Source organism: Rhincodon typus, chromosome 6 (genome assembly GCF_021869965.1).
Source record: "Rhincodon typus isolate 14 chromosome 6, sRhiTyp1.1, whole genome shotgun sequence".
Classification (NCBI taxonomy): Eukaryota; Metazoa; Chordata; class Chondrichthyes; order Orectolobiformes; family Rhincodontidae; genus Rhincodon; species Rhincodon typus.
The window spans coordinates 83,925,214-83,944,944 of NC_063337.1; the positions used below are offsets into that span (position 1 = coordinate 83,925,214).

The following is a 19,731-nucleotide window of genomic DNA, read 5'->3' on the forward strand; positions in this document are numbered from 1 at the left end:
TCTCTCTCTCTCTCTCTCTCTCTCTCTCTCTCTCTCTCTCTCTCTCCATCTCCATCTCCATGGATGAAATGTTTCACTGTACTTAGGTACATGTGACAACAACAAATCAAATCAAATAAAAAAAATCAAATTTTTCTATGCATTGAAAACCAACTGTTGCAATAAGTTACACACTTCATTACCAGAGCCCAATTAGGTTTTCTTTGTTAAATCATAGAATCCCTACAGTGCGGGAACAGGCCCTTCGGCCCAACAAGTCCATACCGACCCTCTGAGCATCCCACCCAGAACCATCCCCCTATAACCTACCTAATCTACACATCCCTGAACACTACAGGTAATTTAGCATGGCCATTCCACCTACCCTGCACATCTTTGAACTATGGGAGGAAACCAGAGCACCCGGAGGAAACCCACGCAGACCGAGGAAAACATGCAAACGCCACACAGTCGCCTGAGGGTGGAATCGAACCCGGGTCCCGAGTGCTGTGAGGCAGCAGTGCTAAACACTGAGCCACCGTGCAGATGCATGAAGACACCCAGCTCCCTCTGCACTGAAACGTTTTGAAATTTCCTTCTAGGTAGATAATAAGTTACACTTTTATTCTTCTGACCAAAATGAATAAACTGACACTTATACACGTTAAACTCCATCTGCCAAATTTTGGCACGTGCACCTAACCTATCTATATCCATTTGTAACTTGTTATTTCTTTATTGCAACTTGCTTTTCCAAATATCTGCAAATCTGGTGACAGAATCTTCTATCACAATATCCAAGTCATTAACATAGATCAAATCCGCATTTGATCAAGTGTGACATCAAAAAGCCCTAGGAAACCTAGAGTGAATGGGAATCGGGCAAACTCTCCACTGGTTGAAATCGTACCTGACATATAGGAGAATGGTTGTGCTTGTTGCAGGTCAGTCATCTCAGCTCCAGGACATCTCTGCAGGAACTCCTCAGGGTAGTGTCCTAGGCCAAGTCATCTTCAGCTGCTTCATCATTGACCTTCTCTCCATCATTGCATTAGAAATGGGTTGTTCACCGATGATTGATTGCATAATGTTCATATATCCAGGCTGAGAAACACAAGGTAACGTTCATACCACGCAAATGCCAAGCAATGACTACTTCCAACAAGAAAGAATCAAACCATCGCTCAGTGACATTCAGTGGCATCGCCATCACTGAATCCCCATGATCAACATTCTGGGGATTCTCATTGATTAGAAACTGAACTGGACTAGCCATATAAATACTAATCTAGGAATCTTGCAACAAGTAACTCATCTGCTGACTTTCCAATTACTGGGCACCAGCTACAAGGCACAGTCAGGTGTGTGATAGGATACTAGCCTGGAGGAGTGCGGCTTCAATTGTACTTTAGAAGCTTTACAGCGTCCAGGACAAAGCAGCTCACTTAATTCGCATCTTCATACTCTCTCTACCACTGAACTCTCAGTAACAGCAGTGAGTACCATCCACAAGGTGCAAAAATTCATCAAATCCACAACCTGCCAGCTGGAAGGACATGTGCAGCAGATAAATGTGAAGACCACCACTTGGAAATTCGCCTTCAAGTCATTCACAATCCTGACTTGGAAATATATCTCCATTCCTTCAGAATCACTGGGTTAAAATTCTGAAAATCTCTCCCCAATAGCATTGTGGGTCTACCTATACTAAATGGACTGCAGCAGTTCAAGAATGCAGCTCACTGCCACCTTCTCAAGCACAAATAGACATGGGCAATAAATGTTTGCCAAGCCAGTGACACCAACATCCCATGAATGAATAAAAGCATCAACTTAAAATTTGATTAGTCTTGCAAAGATTTTATTGGCTTTGTTGTTTTTGCAAAATTGTGTATTGTCCATTTTTTTTTAAAAGAAGCAACAGAAGAAACTCTCTTTGTAATTCATCAAAAAGAGATGTGATGAAATCTTAGTTCCAAGAATTTACTTTCTCTATATGCTCACGATGTGAAAGATTGCTACTGTTTGCCGCTACTGTGAAATATTTTATGCCTGTTCGGCTCCTTGAAATTAACCAAATCTATAATTGTGAAAATTCTGATGGCCAGTTCTTAGCACTGAAGTCAGTGGCACAAAGAGTCAAGGTGATATGTGGCTTACAATGCATCTTATAAACATTTATAGGGAATGAAAATCCTGTAGGTTATTCTAAAATGATACAGAAGCTACTTATCTCTTAAGAGCAAAGTTTTTAAGGATGGCTACTTGAAATGTAATGGCTCCTTGCCTTCTGTGATGTCAAGAGAATCCTATTAAAATAGTAAAGTCAATAATCAATGATTTAGGATATTATGTGAGACCTTATTGTCGAGCTTTCTTTAATTTAACTTTGAGGATAGACAAGGAGAGGCTTTCAAAGCATTTCCTCAGTAAATTGAACTTGAATCAATGATGGAGCAGATTATCCATTTTCTGTGCAAGGATTGTATTTGATGTGCTGAGTTGTCTTTGTATTTTGTGCTTCTGTATTTTTTTTCGGCTATAGTTCTGTCAGGTATCCAATCTGTAATACCCTAATTGTTGAGGGCAGACATCTATGCTTTTCCAGAGCCTTGAAGACTTCAATGTTAGAATAGGTATTTGCTCTCATGTCCTTTTTTAACAATCTTCCTCAGCACTTATTCCCCTTACCTTTTGACAATATTGGGGAGGCTCGTTGAGACACCAAGATTTATCTTGTTGAAAAGCTTTACTGTCCGTTTATTCATTTTAGGATTGGATCTTGTGGAGATATCAGTAGAGGAGACAGTTTTCACTTTGGATCTCGGGTGTAGATCATGTAAAAGTGGACGAGGAGTGAGAGTTATCTGATCTTGAGTAGATTTTTAACGGCAATAAAAATTAGACATCTTAGACAAAACATCTAATTTCTATGGTACAGATTTTTGAGTCTGCAGTACAGTGTATAATGATCCTAGATTTTTCCATGAAGCTGAAGCACAATTGAGGTATTCAAGTAGCATCTGAAGTCTGAAACACATTTTACGTGGTCAGAAATCACACAGCACCAGGTTATAGTCTGACAAGTTTATTTAAAGTTGCAAGCATTCTCTTTAGTCAGCAGCTGCTCCACCTGATGAAGGAGCAGCACTCCAAAAGCTCATGATTTCAAATAAACCTGTTAGATGATAACCTGCTGTCTTCTGACTTTGTCCACCCCAGTCCAACACCAGCATCTCCACTTTTTTTTTGTGGTCATTGAAAGCTTTCGATGCTGTTTAGAGTTTCTGTACTGATGAAAAACGTGGGCAGATGGGTAGGTATGAATTTCACATCATTGACCTGCCGGCACTTCCTTGCCTCCGTCCTACCAACAGACTGTGTTTTCCTTGGAGGCAGGTTGGGGGCTACCTGCCTGGAGGCAGTAGGTAGTCACTTAGTTAATGCCCTGTTGAGGCCAATGATTGAAAGCTGACTGGAATTTTTCCATTGTTTTTCAGGTGCCCGCATGGCACAAGGGGACAGTGTAGCTGCTTGAAGGTTACCTCTGAACAGCAAGTTGCTGGAGATTTTTCCATTTAACGTTAAAGAAGTTGGAGAGAGGGCACCTTGAGATGGAGGATGCCTCCATTAAACTCGTTTTTTTTTGTGTCTCTGAGGCTGGTCTGCCTCCTATTGGCTTGTCAGCTTTCTGAACACACCCTCTATGCTAACTGGATATGAGCCTGCCCTTTGCCATTTTTTGGCCAACTTGGCAAAAATCCTGTCCATGGTGTCTCATGTCCTCACTTGCTCCTCTCATTAGTGGAGCTACACTTGTTTTATCACTAAAATATGTCATTGCTATTTGAGGTTGTGGAAAGGAAATGCTTTCAGTACCTGAAAGAAACATCAATTAATCTGATTTTTAAATAGATTCCCAGAGTCATTGCTCATAAGGAGGTACAGTTGCCTGCAAGAACTGGATTATAGCCAGTAGAAGCAGACACCAGTGAGATCAGAACATAAAAATACAGAGTGATTGCAAAGATCACTAGTAACTTGAGCACTTGCATAGTCCAGGGAATACTGTAGATGAGATTTGTACATGCCGTCAGAAATTTTATTAGAATGAAGTCTAAATGTGCAATTATCAGAGACAAAATTGGTGCAATTTGAACAGATTGTAATAGATGAAAGAGAGATTCATTGATAATAGATTGATTGACTTATTGGGCTGAACTTTGTACTGAGATTGTGGGATATAGTGGGAAGTTCTAATAGTTTGCATGATACGACAGCCTACTAATACCCTTTATTCCCCCCGATGTGTTTCCATGGAGGTGAGCTGTGCAGAATTGGGCTTGTCATGTGGTCCTAATGTTGGGTTCTCAATGCCCAACTTTTGCTTGTGGGGCTGCCAGCTAAGCAGGACAACCAACTCCAATAAGTTGGAAAGAATTTAGGGCCTCACTCGGGAACTGCTGGCATTTTCCCATACTCGGTGCGCCCACCCCTCCCCCACTGAGCTGTAAAGCCAGCAGGGACCTCTAGGCAGTTTTCCAGAAGCAAGCCAAAGGTTAGGCCACCAGGAAAAGGCTGCAGCCGTGGTCAAAACATTCCTGTGGAATGGTTTTCCCTTGATGTTGATGGCCCTCACAGCGGTTGGCCTTGCCCTTAATTCAAGTTTTTTTAAATGTCTTTCCAAGTAAATCTCCATTTTTGAGGCACCCTCGCGTTTGTCTTTCTGCTTCAGCAGTTTCCACTTCTGACGGGACTGAGAGCTGGATGGTGATCTGGACCATCTCGTTGTGTCTCCTAATCTCGGAACCTGCCCACACATTTTAGATTGTACGTGGAGGGGTGTCCAGTTATGAAGCTTGATTGGAAGAGTGGACCCGAGCCTGATATATCGTCCTAATGTCAGTTTTTGATTCCTGTGAGAACATTCACCTCATTATTTCTGTAAATTTGCATGTTATGTATGGTTCATTGTATTTTTTTGCATTCAGAAATCATATGGGAACTCCATGGTGGCAGATGTAGAAGATGTGTGACTGTTGACCCAAAAGCAGCACACTAAGAACAGTTTACATTTTCTTTAAAAATGTCTTTGAAATCTAACTGCTTTAACAACATTTGCAAAGGACTTTATAAAACCCTTGCAGAATTTGTAAAGGGTTTATTTAGAATATTCTTGTGCAATTAGAGTTGACTTGCTAACCAACAGCAAGTTTTCCTACTGCAGCATAGTTTGCTATGATTGTTTGACATTTTGCATTTATGCATTTTGTCTGTCGTCTTGGCAATTTTCAAGTTTGTTACTACCAAGTGATTTTTATTTTGGGGTAATCGGAAATATTGGCCCATTTGATACGGTGACACTTGACCTTACAGCACTAATAGCAAGAGAGAAATTATGATATGGATGCCATTTATTTGACATGAGCTAAGGAGAGGTGTGGCGCAAAAGAGAGCTTGAGGAGGCAGAATGAAATTGACACGGATGTTGGAACTATTGGATGCACTGTTCAAGCAGGCTTAAAAAGGTCTAAAATGTGGATTGATGTGTAAATAGCTTGAAGGTGCTGAAGATCTGGGTTTTATACCAAAAATGACTGTGGTGTTATGAGTTGATCAGTTGTAAATGAACTCCAGAGATCTACACTGTCAGCACTCTTGTGAACCAAATTAGTTATGCCAAAATTTGAAATGCACATTAGCATTTGTCTTGTACAATGTGATTAGGCAAGAAGTGGTAGCAAAAGATATTTTACTGGCAAACACAAGAACAACAAGTTGCATTTTTAATCTAAGGTGCTTCCCAGAAGTCTTATCAAATAAATTTTGACACCAAGCCATATGAACAGATGTAAGGATAAGTGAGCAAAAACTTGATCAAAGAGAGAGGGCTTTGCAACATGATAGAAAGACATAGGTTTTAGGGAGAAAATATCCCAGCATTAATATAACCATGATATTACTGAATAGCATGTCGGTGCCATTTAAAACTCCACAATTCAACGTTTTTGAACATCCCACCAAATGATGTGTTAGCATTAGTAATCAAGTTAGAATAGTCTTACCAGACTGTAGAGCTGCTCTTTCATTAGAGTGTGATGACTAGTGATGATGTAACCTGAAGGCTACCATACTTCAGGCAAGGGGAGAGCTTGAGAAGGACAGTCCTTCATGGTAACCTCAGTCAGTGTGGGAATTGAACCGAAACTGACAGTGTCACACTGCTTCGCAAACTAACCATCCAGCCAACTGAACTAAACCAGTCCTGTCTTTGGTTTACGAATAAGACGTATGCAACTTGTATTTTGGCTAGATCTTGGAATACAATTGCAGCGATTTTCATTTGATTATAATCATTTATTAGAGGTAGATATTTGAAGTGTTTAAATTAGATACAAATCAGCCATTGTTTAATTGAAGAATCTAATGTGTGACGGGACAGGAAAGAGCAGGAATAAACTACCTATTAAAATACACAATGCAATGCTCTGGTAATATTGATTGAGCACAGTTGTACTTAGCTGAATATTAAGAACCCAAAGCTGCCAGTTTGGTCTTGGCTAGTAATAATGTTCTCTTATCAACAGTAGCCATGTAGCTACACTGGCTCAGGTGGTACAAAAATATTGGCTTTCTTTTAGATGTAATCTAAATCCAACTTCTTATTGCTCAACAACACTGCTACATACACCTCCACAAAAGCAGCCACCTCCAAATCTATCTCCAGCTCACTGCTACTGATATTTTTCTCCCAGCCGTTGGCACTGTTTGACTTGATTTTTCACAATTTTTCCTTGCCATGTCTAAACTTTTTACCTTTACCTTTAATCTGCAAGATTTACTTGCTGAAATCTGAGCTGCCCAGATCCTCTTCACCTCAAAAGTACATATCATCTGTCACTCCCATCCTTCATCCTGTACATCCAGCTTCAATGTGTTAGATTTAAAATCCCCTGTTCAATCTCCTTCAACATCTTATTCCACCTGGTCTCAATAACCTTCTCCAGTTGTAAATCTACTGTCACGTAATTTAATTGTTCAATTCTGACATTTCCCCTCCCCCCAAATTATCCCACCCATTGATGATAGCCTTGTCCCTACTAACTTTTTTATTCGGTGCTGCTTCTCCTTCGCCATATGCAAATATTTGAATTGGATGCCGAAATGAGTCATTCAGCTCCACCGTTCAATAAAATCACTGCTGATCTGATTGTGACCTCCACTCCACGCTCCTGCTTCGTCTCGATAACAATTGACTCTGTTTTTAGTTGAGTGTCTGTTTACCTCAGTCTTAAAAATATTCAAGGACTGTTCTTCCCCTACTGTCGAGAGAAGATGGTTCTAAAGACTCCTTACACTCGGAACAGATCCATCCTAATGTTCATCTCAAATGGGAGTAGTTGTAACCTCTTCCATAAGGGAAACATCCTACCTACATCCATCTTATAAAGTGCCCTCAGGATTTTATATGCTTCATTAGGATCACCTCTCATTCTTTTAAGTTCCGATGGATACAGACCCAGCCTGTTGAACATTTCCTGATAAGGTAACTCCTCCCTCCTCCAACATATCCCAAATATCAGGTGAGTGAACCTTCTCTGAACGACTCATTGTTTAAAAAAATGGATATAAATCTATCATACTAAAATGATACATCCTCTTATGAATTCAATAAAACCAGTCATTTTTACAAGTGATTTTGAATGCTTTACTCTTCCTAGTTGACTCCTATTGACCTGTATCTGAGTGTGGGAATCTGAAACATAGCAGTCACATTGTCCATGTGATGTGAACCTGAGACGCAGCTGCTCAAATACCACTTGAATCAGTACACCATAATTTTGCATAATGATACAAAAAATAATGACGTATGCCATGCTTTCCATGATCGTTTTAAATTATTCCAACCAGGAGTTTGTGTCACTCTTCCTCCAGCATCTCTGCCTTTGAGCCTGCGCAAGGCTTTTTAAAGCTGAGTTTAAAAGATTGATTGTCCTTGCAGCTTTCCTTTGTTTCTAAACCTCCTCTTTATATCTCTCCTTGGTTTACTTACATGAAAGAATGAAAATATTTGTGACACGTTTCAGTGATTCCCTAGATAAGTCAACAGATCCCTAGTTGTTTAGCCTCTGGAGAAAATAATCTTAGTTTAGCAGATATATGATTTGAAAAGAACTTGAGAACGTGCTTACCTTTTTTAAACAAAAGCAATAAAATACTTTCTTTGGTGGTTAAAAATCGTCAAACGTGAGCATTTGTGCTCGTAATTGCTTACTTGCTAATAGTGACAATTCTATTATCAGGCTTCCGTAGAGAGAGAATCAGTGAATCGAGCAGAAAGGATACCTTTGTTTTACTCTCCATTGATGTTGCCAGACTTGCGAATTATTTGCAGCATTTCCTTTCTTTTTGATCTGTTATTTGCCAGTGTTCCTTCAGCCCTGTGTTTGTTTACATTCTATTATCATTCCTTTTTTAGAGTAGGAACACTAACCTCTCACTCTCAGAAAAGTCATATTCAAAAGGTTGTGTATCAAATATAGGGATACAGTATAAACTTTTCAATTTACAGTTAAATACACATCTCTGCTGGAGTCATACATTTACTAATGTATATTTTTAATCCCCTAGGGTTTTATTAATTGGCACAATAAATTGTTTCTCGCTCTAGTTGTTTGTTTTCTATTAAATTGGTTTTCCAATTACTCTCCTCTATTAGCTTGTTCAATATAATTTTAACTGCTGATTCACTGCCTCTGTTTCACTATGTTCAACCAGCTCACAGATCTTTTTTTCCTTCGTATTCTACATTTATCCTCACCTGTTTTCATTCTGGCCAAATTTGAGGGGGAGGCGATGGCCTAGTGGTATTATCACTGGACTGTTAATCCAGAAACCCAGCCAACATTCTGGGGACCCGGCTTCAAATCACACCATGGCGGATGGTGGAAATTGAATTGAATAAAATATCTGTAATTAAGAATCTAATGATGACAGTGAATCCATTGTCAGGAGAAACCCATTTGGTTCACTAACATCGTTTAGGGAAGGAAATTGCCATCCTTACCTGGTCTGGCCTACATTTGACTCCAGCCCCACAGCAATGTGGTTGACTCTAGCCAGCAATGCCCTCATCCCTTGAATAAATAAAGGAAAAAAAATTGACATGCTTCTTATCCAATATTGATAAGCTATCCTTTTTTCTCTACCTTCTCCTGTACTTTCTTTCTAAGTTCCACCCACCTTAAGATTTCTTGAAGGCTTCTGGATTAGTCACCAATGCCCATAAATCCATGTTGTCCATGACCTGAAGATTTAACAGCTTGTAACTCAAGCTTTCATTGCTTATTTAAACCCTTTCAGTGAGAGGTTAATGCAATACTATGTAAATTTTAAAATATTTATTACTTGTGTGACAGCATGCCTAACTAACCCAAAATAGCTAGTAAATAGATAACAGATAAAGGTGGTTTTGGCAGCAAAAGTGGGAGGAAGAGTGGAAAATAGCATTCAAAGCCAAAAAACGGTATGTCATGTGCAGTAACTGCGAAAAGGGTCCACCAGCAGATAGCTTTTTTTGTTGCAATACCAAGCTGTTCCTCCTCAGCCATCACAACAACCTTTTTTGAATTTGGAATTTATCTGCGAATGGTGGAATCCATTCTGTAACTTTCAACATGTAAATACATAACCGTCCCTGGGAGTTCATCTTAAAAATAACCTTCAATGGGGATTCCACCATTTGCAGATAAATTCCAAATTTGAAAAAGGTTGTTGTGATTGCTGAGGAGGAACATCTTGGTATGGCAACAAAAATATTAGAGTTATAGCTTGCTGAAGATTTCTTTATCCATGCCTGGAATATGCAAGTAATGTGTGTGGGATCCTTGTATGGAGAAAGGTTTTAATGAGATTGGTGATCCAAAGATGTACTACTTGGCTGTGCACAAATCAGTATGGGAAATACACCCCCGTACGTCATTCATCAAAGATTTCAAATAGGAATCATTATGGCAAAGGAGGAAGAAAAGTAGACTGACTGACTGACTGACTGTATTCTGTTGAACATGGAATGTACTTGGGGGAATTGACAGAAACCAGTACCTGGCGCCTCCAGCAATGACAAATATGATGTTTATAACCAGACTAACTATAAAAACCATTTGTTTCCAAGACAATCTTCCTTGCCAAGGACAGTCCCACAGTGGAACAAGCTGCCAAAGAAAATAATCCCCAGCCCCATCACTTGAAATCTTCGAGACCCATCTTTAGCTTATTTCCACTTATACATTTTTATTCTCAGAGGTACAGTTTCAGTAGGACACGCTTGGTTTAGTGAGCTGTGTCCATATACGTGTTGGCAGAAGACAGATATTATCTGTGATGTTAATGCAACAAAAGCAGAAAGGACAGAAGATGCAGGTGAAAGCTAAAGAACAAATAAGTGTAATTTGATAGGAGGAATAAGGAAATGACATTGTTAAAACAGACAGGGTTCTGAATGGGCTCAACAGGCCCCAAGAGGCTAATTGCTGTGGCCGGGTAATCTAGAACATGAGGGCATAGTCTCCGGATAAGGTAATAATCATTTAGAACAGAAATCAAGAGAAATTTCTTCACTTAAAGCGTTGAGAATCTTTGGAATTCAGTACCCCAGAGAGTAGTGGATGCTCCATTGTTGAATATTGTAAGGCTGAAATAGACCGATGTTGGTCTGTCAGGGATATGGAGAGCAGATGGGAAAGTGGAGTTGAAGCTGAGAATAAGCCTTAATCATATTAAATGGCACAACCAGGTCAATGGGCCATATAGTCTTTTTTCCTGCTCCTATTTCTTTCATGCTTTCTTCATGTAGCTAATTATTTTCATTTGTTTAAAAAAGAAATTGCCTTTTACCAAATTGCATTTAAGTCTCTCTGGAAAAGAAAACTTGGCCACTTCCATCTCATTTTGCTGATGGGATAATAGTGCTGGTAGACAGTTTTGGAGCACAAAGTCCATGGATTATTTTGTTGCATTTAAAGGGGCAGAGTAAGTCGAGCAGGGAGAGAGTGTGGGGAGGTGTGAGAAAGTGCGGGAAAGGGGTGAGAGAGAATGCAGGTGAGGGATAAAAGTGTGGGAGAGGAGAGAGGGAAAGCAGGCTGTGAGTGGAGGAAACCCCAGGTTTGCTTTCAACTCCCATTTTAGTGTGAATTTTGTTAGGTTCAGCTCAGAGAGGCTCCATCAGAGACAGCACGAGGTCAGAATTCATCACACTTAATCACCTCAGTCACCACCCCTTTCCCTGATGATTATAAATTGGGCTGATTCTTTTTCTTTCTCTAGTTCTGCTCCTTAGCCAAAAAAGGTAAAAATTGGCTTCGTTATTAAGCCTTGCAGCTTGCCATTTTTTAATAGTCATTTCTATTAATTACTCATTTACATTATCGACCTATTGGTCTTGAAATTTTATTGGGGCATGTTTACAGTTGTGGCAACCCGCATCTTTCTGAAGTCTGCTCACCATCCCTTCCTCCTCCCCGAGGAAGAGAAAATTGAAATGTGCCCTCACTCACCGCCTCCCCCCTCCCCATCCCCACCCTCGTGAAATGGTTGGCCACCCCTGGACTAGAAGAGCAACACAGTCTCAAATCATTAAAAGGAGCAATGAAACTTAACAAGGCTGTTTAAAAATGCAAATAAATCATGAATTAATTTCAAGAGGAATAGTATTAAAAGGTAGGCAGGTTAATTAATGCTTAGGCTATACTTACTGTGGACAAAGTATTTGATTTTAAATGTTGTACTTCCAGTAGGACATCACTACATGGTCCACAAAAACTTACCTTTGTGAGTTTCTTCCCATTGACCTTGGGGCTATGATATTCAACATTAGCCTCTTCTGTACCCTGTCCTGCGACTAGTTAGGACCCAGCACAGACACAGTAACTCGGCCTGGGCCATTTCAGCTGTATTTCTGACTGGTTTAGCTGGTTAGCATAGTGACCATTCCCAGCGGGTGTACAGAGCACCTAAACTAGATCCAGAGATAGAAATTTTTTTTTTTCTGAAGAAGGGTCCAGACCCGTAACATCAGCTTTCCTGCTCGTTTGATGCTGGTTGGCCTGCTGTGTTTATCCAGCTCTACACCTTGTTACCTAAACTAGATTGCTGCTAGCTGGAGGAACACAGCAGGCCAGGCAGCATCAGAGGAACAGGAAAGCTGCCTACCTGCACTCACCTTTCGCCATCCCACCTACCTTGCCCAGCCCCACCCCTCCTCTCTCTCTTTCTTTATTTCTGACCTCTCTCTTCCCTCTTGCCATTTCTGAAGAAGGGTCTAGGCCCGAAATGTCAGCCTTCCTGCTCCTATGATGCTGCTTGGCCTGCTGTGTTCATCCAGCTCTACGCCTTGTTGTCTCTGCTATAAAAGTGTATTGTTTTCCACCTGTGCATTAAGTCCAGTGGCAAAGTTTTGAAGACAGATCACAGATTTAATCCTGGTGATATTTGATGGAGCCTTTCCACCAAGTCCTGTCAAGTATGCTTGCTGTTAATGTGCATTAGTCTCTAAAGTATTAATGATTTAATTTGTCTGCAGCATTCAGAAGGCTAAGGTAAATATGTAGGGTCATCATCAGATTAGTCAAAAAGTTATGATGGACTGAATTTACTAAAAAAAAAAAAATGCAGCTGATAAACATGCTGTTTGATTATGAATTCTGTTTATCTTTTCCTTTTTAAACATGAGGCTGATGTTTTAGATCCTACGCTGAGCATGTTTTGTCAGAGATGGTGTCATGTAAAATGCAACAACTGACAAGCCTTTCTGCCTACACCCAAAGTAGCCTCCAATAGCACAGTAGACGGATGGGCATCCAAAATCAGCTGCCCTCCCATCATATTCAAATCAGTAACTAATGTTCAGTCAAGCTGATTACCAAGCTGATAATGTGCTGTCTGCTTAGAACACAGTTAGCAGGAGAAGGGGAAAGGGACTGAGCAGTCAGCTCTCCCCATCTTTAAATGTTGAGGACATGCCTGTGCTGGCAGCCATCTTCTGTTTTTGTTGCTCCTTCCTGCTGTTGCAGCAGCGCCCACTACTGGCACTGGTAGAGCTGCCAGCCAGGCTGCATGTCTGGCAGCTCAGGGTGGGACTTCCACCACCGCAGGCTTCCTACTCTCCCTATGTGAACTAGGTTAGCCCACCACCCAGTGTATTATGGCAGTAGGGCACACTTCTTCTGAATGTCTCTACTGCCTGCTAACTTCCAGGGTTGTGGTGGTGGGAAGGGGGTGTGGATTTGGGGAGAGGTTGTGAGAAGTTGGTCCTGCTCAATAAAATCCAGCCAATGAGCCCTGATGCAAATCCATTTGGGCCTAAAACTGCAACATGAGAGTTAAGGATTAGATCTGGCTGAAATGCTTCTTTTGGCAATCTGGGAAAGGTACAGATTCCACTAAAATAGCAGGGAGCTTCAGATGGGAGCATTGTGTTTATGTATGTGTATCCCACAGCTTGATTTCATTGCCACCCTACAGTTAGATGTTACCATTTTAGATGCCAAGAGGTAAAAACATACAAATGAGTAAGTGATCTTAGATGAACGGACAGACTTGGATGGAATTCCTTTGGGATTTGTTACAAATTATCAGCCCAGCAACCAAGCAACCACAACCTAATGCTCAAACATAAGCATAAGATGATCTAAAGAAAAGCAAAGCGCATATTATGCATGTGAACATCTTTTTCCAATTTTTTTTATATATTCCAGGATTTTGACAGCAGAATGTCAAAAGCTTTCCATTATATATTCAGTTATTAGGAGAAGTAACAGATCATGCTGTAGTTACCGTCTCGGTACATTTTTGTTAGTACAGGTTAGGTGATGGATGTCCTGGTGATGGGAGCACTTGATTCAGAGAGATATGTTCAACAATGGATCAGTCCCTAATCACCTAGTGAAACCCTGTTGGTAACCTGCAATTAACTGAATTTAGTTCCTCGTCTTTAGAGGTAAGCATTGAGCATTTGTTCTTGTTTTGGCATTTGGACATCTCAAAAGCATGGGCATTCACTGGCCAAAATTCTGACCAATGCACAAATATCCCTCAGCCATAAAGCCACATCCATTCTCCATAGCCAGAGAACTTTTACTTCCTTTTACTTTATTATTTAAAAGGGGAGACAAGAGACAACACAATTATTCACAGGGAACCAGAATTTGTGGGAGAGAATAATTGACCTAATGGAAAGGCATGATGTTTCCGAAATAAATTAACTTATTTTAACAAGTTAATCTTGCAATCAAACATTTTTACAAGCTGCAGTGTGACTTGTGTGTATCAGAATGTTAGAGTTTGTATTCGCTTTGTTAACGTTTTAACAAAGATGGTTTAAATGACAGAAGTTTATTTGTGTGACAATGCATATATATATTTTTAAAGCAATTCAGTTCTAAATAGTCTCATCAAATTTTCTCCTATGTACTCGACTTTCAAACATGTTCCTTTAAAATTTTACTTTCACTAATACTTACTTCCATAATTTTTTAAATATGAAAATACTAAGTGATGATTATTTCTGTTTTATTTTAACAGTCTCCACGAGCCCCTAACTTTTCAGATATGGAAGCTGTTCCAATATTGCTTAATAATATGAAAGCAGAACCTCCAGAGGATTTACTATCTACCGATCAATATCAGACGCAAACTGAGCCAGTGGACTTGTCCATTAATAAAGCCCGGACATCACCAACAGCAGTATCGTCGTCACAGTCCTCGCCCAGCTCCGTGACGACAATCTCAGTCTCTTCAATGTCCTCTTGCTCTCCTCGATTGACTTCATCCCCAACTGTGATTACATCGGTGTCCTCATCAGCAATGTCAACAGTATTAGCATCAGGCTCCATTGTGGCATCTTCACCGGCTATTGGAGGCCAACAGTACTTGCACATAATCCATCCAATGCCACCTTCAAATCCAATGAACTTTCAGTCCAGCAAACTGAGTCATGTACATCGCATTCCAGTGGTTGTACAGTCCCTTCCTGTGGTCTACACTGCCATGAGGTCTCAGAGGAACTTGAACTCCACCATTGTACTCCCAATGTTGGAGGATGGCAGAAGTCAAATGAAAGGTAAGAGCACAAAAATAATTTGTTGGACAACATTAGAACTGGTAATATTATACCGGTGTAATGAGAAGATCCAATGCAAATAGATTTTCAGCCAACGTTTCTCTCGAAGGCATTTGAATATTTTGCAACAGCATATCATTATAAATACATAAGATTATATTTACTCTCCATCCTTTTAGTTTATATTCCCCTACCTCTCTAAAGTTTCTTGAAAATATGTACCATTTTCCAACTAGATTGTTGGACTGTTGATTCAGTTCTAAAGGAAGCGTACAGTTTTGTCTCTGATTTCCAAACCTTCATTCACTCCTCCACCCCTTAAAAGCTAGGTATTTCTTTCTGCCTCACCAAATCAACTAGGAGAGGGAGAACTGGAACCGCTGTGCAGAAGGAGTGCAATTTCATGGTAATCTATCAGTATTCTGGTACACCAGCACACTATCACTAAATTGCCTGAATAATCAGTCAGTCCTTGTGAACTGCATTACTCCATTCACTACCTCACTCAACTGCTTTGAAAATGAAATCTCCCAGACCAGTTCAAGTCACAAAAGAATACAGATGGACCTCAAACAGTGTTGATTTAATGTGCCTTTGTGGTTCCACTTTCGCAAGAAGGGGTGGTCAGGACTAAACTTTGCAAAATTTGTGAGAGATGTGCTGTAACAATGAAATATTTTGTGATTGCTAGCATCAGTCAACTTTAACTCATTAAATTGGAAATAATGGCTATTTCATTGTTTGTGGTTATAGATTTGCCTTGCAGTTACAATGTATTCCTCCCACACACCAAGCAAAAAGTAAGCATTTTCCCCAGGAGAGATGATGCATAGATTGTTGAATTGAATTGGGGAAAAAAACAATTCAGTTAAATTGATCCACATGATGAGTATTAAAATCACTTACTTTTGTGTATTGGCAATAAACATATCATTATAATTAGACCTAGCAATGAGCAGAAAACAGTTAGGAGTCCATGGATAAAGCTAAATAACATGCCAACTATTTGCCACCTTTATGTCTGGAAATGAATCATTTCACTTTTGGATTATCTCCTGCTGTAACAATTTTTCAAAATGGCAAATGAAAAAGAACTTTTCAAGAATCCAAGACACAAACTTTAAGAAAAATTGAAAGAAATATGACACAATCCTTATTTAGCTTTCTACAGAAGACCTACCAGCATCATTACTGAAATGTCACAACTTTGATCATGTTTGTTTGCAGAGCATTCTAGACACTATTGAAATCAAAAACAAAATGATTTGAAATGTGGTGCACAAGCCAAATAAAACCACAGCCACTATTTTCATTATTTGAATATGTTGTACAACATATGAGAGGGGCTGGATTTCCCAGAATCCAGGATTAGACATGATGCTATGACAAAAGTGTACTGTGATCCAAGAAAGTAAATGGAGAACTGTTTCATTGGAACCGTAGTTCAACTCATACCGAATCAAATCTTCTAACCGGCCCTTAAATGACTTGGCGAGTACAAGCACAAGACGGAAAAATCATCCTTGAGATTTCCTGCGGGTTTAGTTGAAATTGCATTGTGGTTTCTATTTGTCCAACTTGTGATGAAAGTGAATATAACCAATGAAACTGCTGCTGTAAATTGCCACCAAAGGTGAAAGCCTTCATTTTGCAGTATGCATATTTGGGCAATCTATTTCCCAGTATGAGGCAGTTGCATCTTGGCATAATTGTTATTGTATTCTTGAGAAATGATTGTAATTTTCCAGGTGCAATGGCTGTTATGGTCCAATGTTAACTTTGCTGCCTGTTCCTGCATTGCTGCTTTTGCAGTGAAGTGGAATAAGCCATCTTCTCATTCACCTTAATGAGCACTTTGCAATCTTTCAAACTGAGCTTTGGATGCTGTACTGTGCTGTTCTGTCACTTGCCTATCAACTCCATTTCTTAAATTCATCTTTTTCCCCCGTACATTTTGTTGGAAGATGTTTCAGTGCCTAACCCAGGTTGTGACAGTATGAAACAAATTGTTATTTCCCCTGTGCAGCCCTTTAAAGAGCCAAAGTGACATCGTATAGCACTTCAAAGGGCATGAAAAATCTGTAACACTGTCCCTCAAAAAGCCTTCAAGGCTGGGGAATCAGTTGAAAATTCCAGACTGAGATTGATAGCTTTTTGTTATTATGGTTATGATATTTTTTAATCGGGATCCTATTCTATATTTTGATCATGGGATAATAATCATGGTTAGCCAACATGGATTAATTGCTTCGAAGGGTCTGTTTCCATGCTGTATGACTCTGTGACTCTATTTATTGCCCATCCTTTACTTCTCTTGAGAAGATGATATTGAGTTGCCTTCTTGATCCATTGCAGTCCTTGGAGTCCTGTCACAGTGATGCTAGAAAGGGAGTTCCAGGATATTGACACCATACAATAAAGGAGCAGTGATATAGTTCCAAGTCAGTGGAGGAGGTGGAACATGAGTTGAAATCCCATGGTTGCAGATGGTGTAGTTTGAATTCAATAATATCTGGAATTAAAATCTAGCCTATTGGTGACTATTTAACTATTATCAATTGTCATTTAAAAAAGAAGTTCACTCTCAAAATATTTTGGAAAAGGAAATCTGCCATGGTCTGCCCAACATATGGCACTCAGTTTTTTAATTTTTGGGCAGTTAGGGATGGGCAATAAATGATGGCTTTGTCAGTAAAATCCACCTCCCATGAATGAATTTAAAAAATTAAGATTGTGTGTAACTTAGAGGGGAACTTCCATTAGTGGTGTTCCCATATATTTGCTGCCTTTGTCCTTCCAGGCGGTAGAGGTCAAGAATTTGGAATGTGCTGTGTAAGGAGCATGAGGGTGTTGCCACTTTTTAAAATTCAGCCACTTGTTCAAAATAATTAAACACTATTGTTTATTGAATTATATTGAGAACTTACCGGGCTCAAATTTTGGAAAATATTTTTTTGACAAGCCCTAACCTCAACGTGACTGTAGTCATGTTCCCAAAAATATTTTGCCAGTTTATTAAAATTACGGTGTTCCCTTAATAATAGCTTTAGTTGGTATTTTAGGTAGCTCAGAATAGCAATCTTATTTAATATTCAGAACTGAATGCAAATTAACAGTGATTATTGATAGTAATAGAGAACTCATTAGTATTAATGTAGATAAGATGATTCAGAAAGGTGTCTCCTAGCAGTAAGGTTTTAAAAAGCAAAATAATTGCAAAGTACTTTTTCGAATATCGCATTTTCTATTTTTGTTCTGTTTACAATACAGAGCTATTTTAAGTACATCTCAGATCACATTAGAGTCTTGAAGTTATAGAACACAGTTAAGGTTGATGAGATTTAAGTAGCATGATTTTAAAACAAAAATGGAACAGAAAACCAACTTGTCTATCAACCTTTGTCATCGTGCTCCTTGTAATATTAGCTTGGTGCATTCTAAAATCAAAGCCATACTTCTGCCCCATAGGACTCCAAGTTCCTTCTGGAAGACAATAGTGTCCAAGGGGTAGAGACATGCTGCTCCAATAAGAGTACACAAGTGAAGAAGAGAATGGTATAGATTAACAACTTTCCACCCCTAAATCAACCAAAAGTATTCATTTGGACACATGTCTTGCAATAGTTTGCAGCTTCTAAATTAGCGACATGCTCCTGAACCCCTCAGATTAACAATGCAATGATCTGTCCCCAAAAGAAAGGCAAGCAATCCCCGACTGTTGAGATTCTTGATATTTTCAGTTTGTTGACCTTCTGAGACACTACAAAAGACTTGAGAGGCTCAGCAAGTGAGGTTAGGTGTTAGCCAATTCAACTTTCCAATCTGCTATAGTTTTTGAGCAACCCCTGAATCTTTAACGTAGGCACACTAATCATAATACTAAGTTTACTGGTGGAGTGTTTCAAAGAGAAGAACTGTTTATGGTAGTTTAGGATCCCTTAAGACCTCAAGGAAGCCCCGGACCTGACTGTTTGAAGCTGGTGGGGTTTGGGGAGAGGTTTGGAAACGAGACTGATCTGAGATTCTAAGACCCAAAAGGTTATGAAAAGGGAACTCGTTCATCAGTTAGAATGGAAGAAATAAAGATAGAAAGTGAGGGCTTTATTTTCAAGTTAACAATGGTCATGTCATTGTTCAGTTCATTAAGAGGATTTCAAATCCAATGGAAAGTCATTTTAAAGAGAACTAGAGTTGATTTCAGTTCAGGCTACAAGACTGACTTGGTTAAAAGGCCATTGACCCAAATGAAATATACACCAGGCTGCAAATGTTAACAGATATTTTTGAACAGAACGTGCTAAGGTATTGGGCTTTGCTTATTGGTTACATAAGTGACATTTAAAATGCACGCTATGGAGAAAGTGCAAATTGGTCAGAAATTTCAGGGAAAGAGGCACAATGTGATTTCCAGATCTCTGGAACATGTTGACATTTTACACTATCTTGTTTGCGTTACGCAAAGATCTTGGTTGGATTTACACACACATTGTTCATGAAATTTGACACATGAACGCCCAGAAATCAAACAGTTTAAGCTAGTTACAGAGATAGTAGGAAATGCCGATGCTGGAGAATCTGAGATAACCAGGTGTAGAGCTGAATGAACACAGCAGGCCAAGCAGCATCAGAGGAGC

At 39.6% G+C, this 19,731-nt stretch overlaps 1 protein-coding gene across 4 annotated transcripts in view; it reads left to right on the forward strand.

Moving 5' to 3' along the window:
• klf12b (Kruppel-like factor 12b) overlaps positions 1-19,731 on the forward strand; it is a 235,990-nt gene that overhangs the window by 155,356 nt on the left and 60,903 nt on the right. For all 4 annotated transcript variants that reach the window (XM_048598329.1, XM_048598328.1, XM_048598331.1 and 1 more), the window contains exon 3: positions 14,560-15,097. In XM_048598329.1, the coding sequence (XP_048454286.1) occupies positions 14,560-15,097 (538 nt within the window). The remainder of the gene's footprint in view (positions 1-14,559; positions 15,098-19,731) is intronic.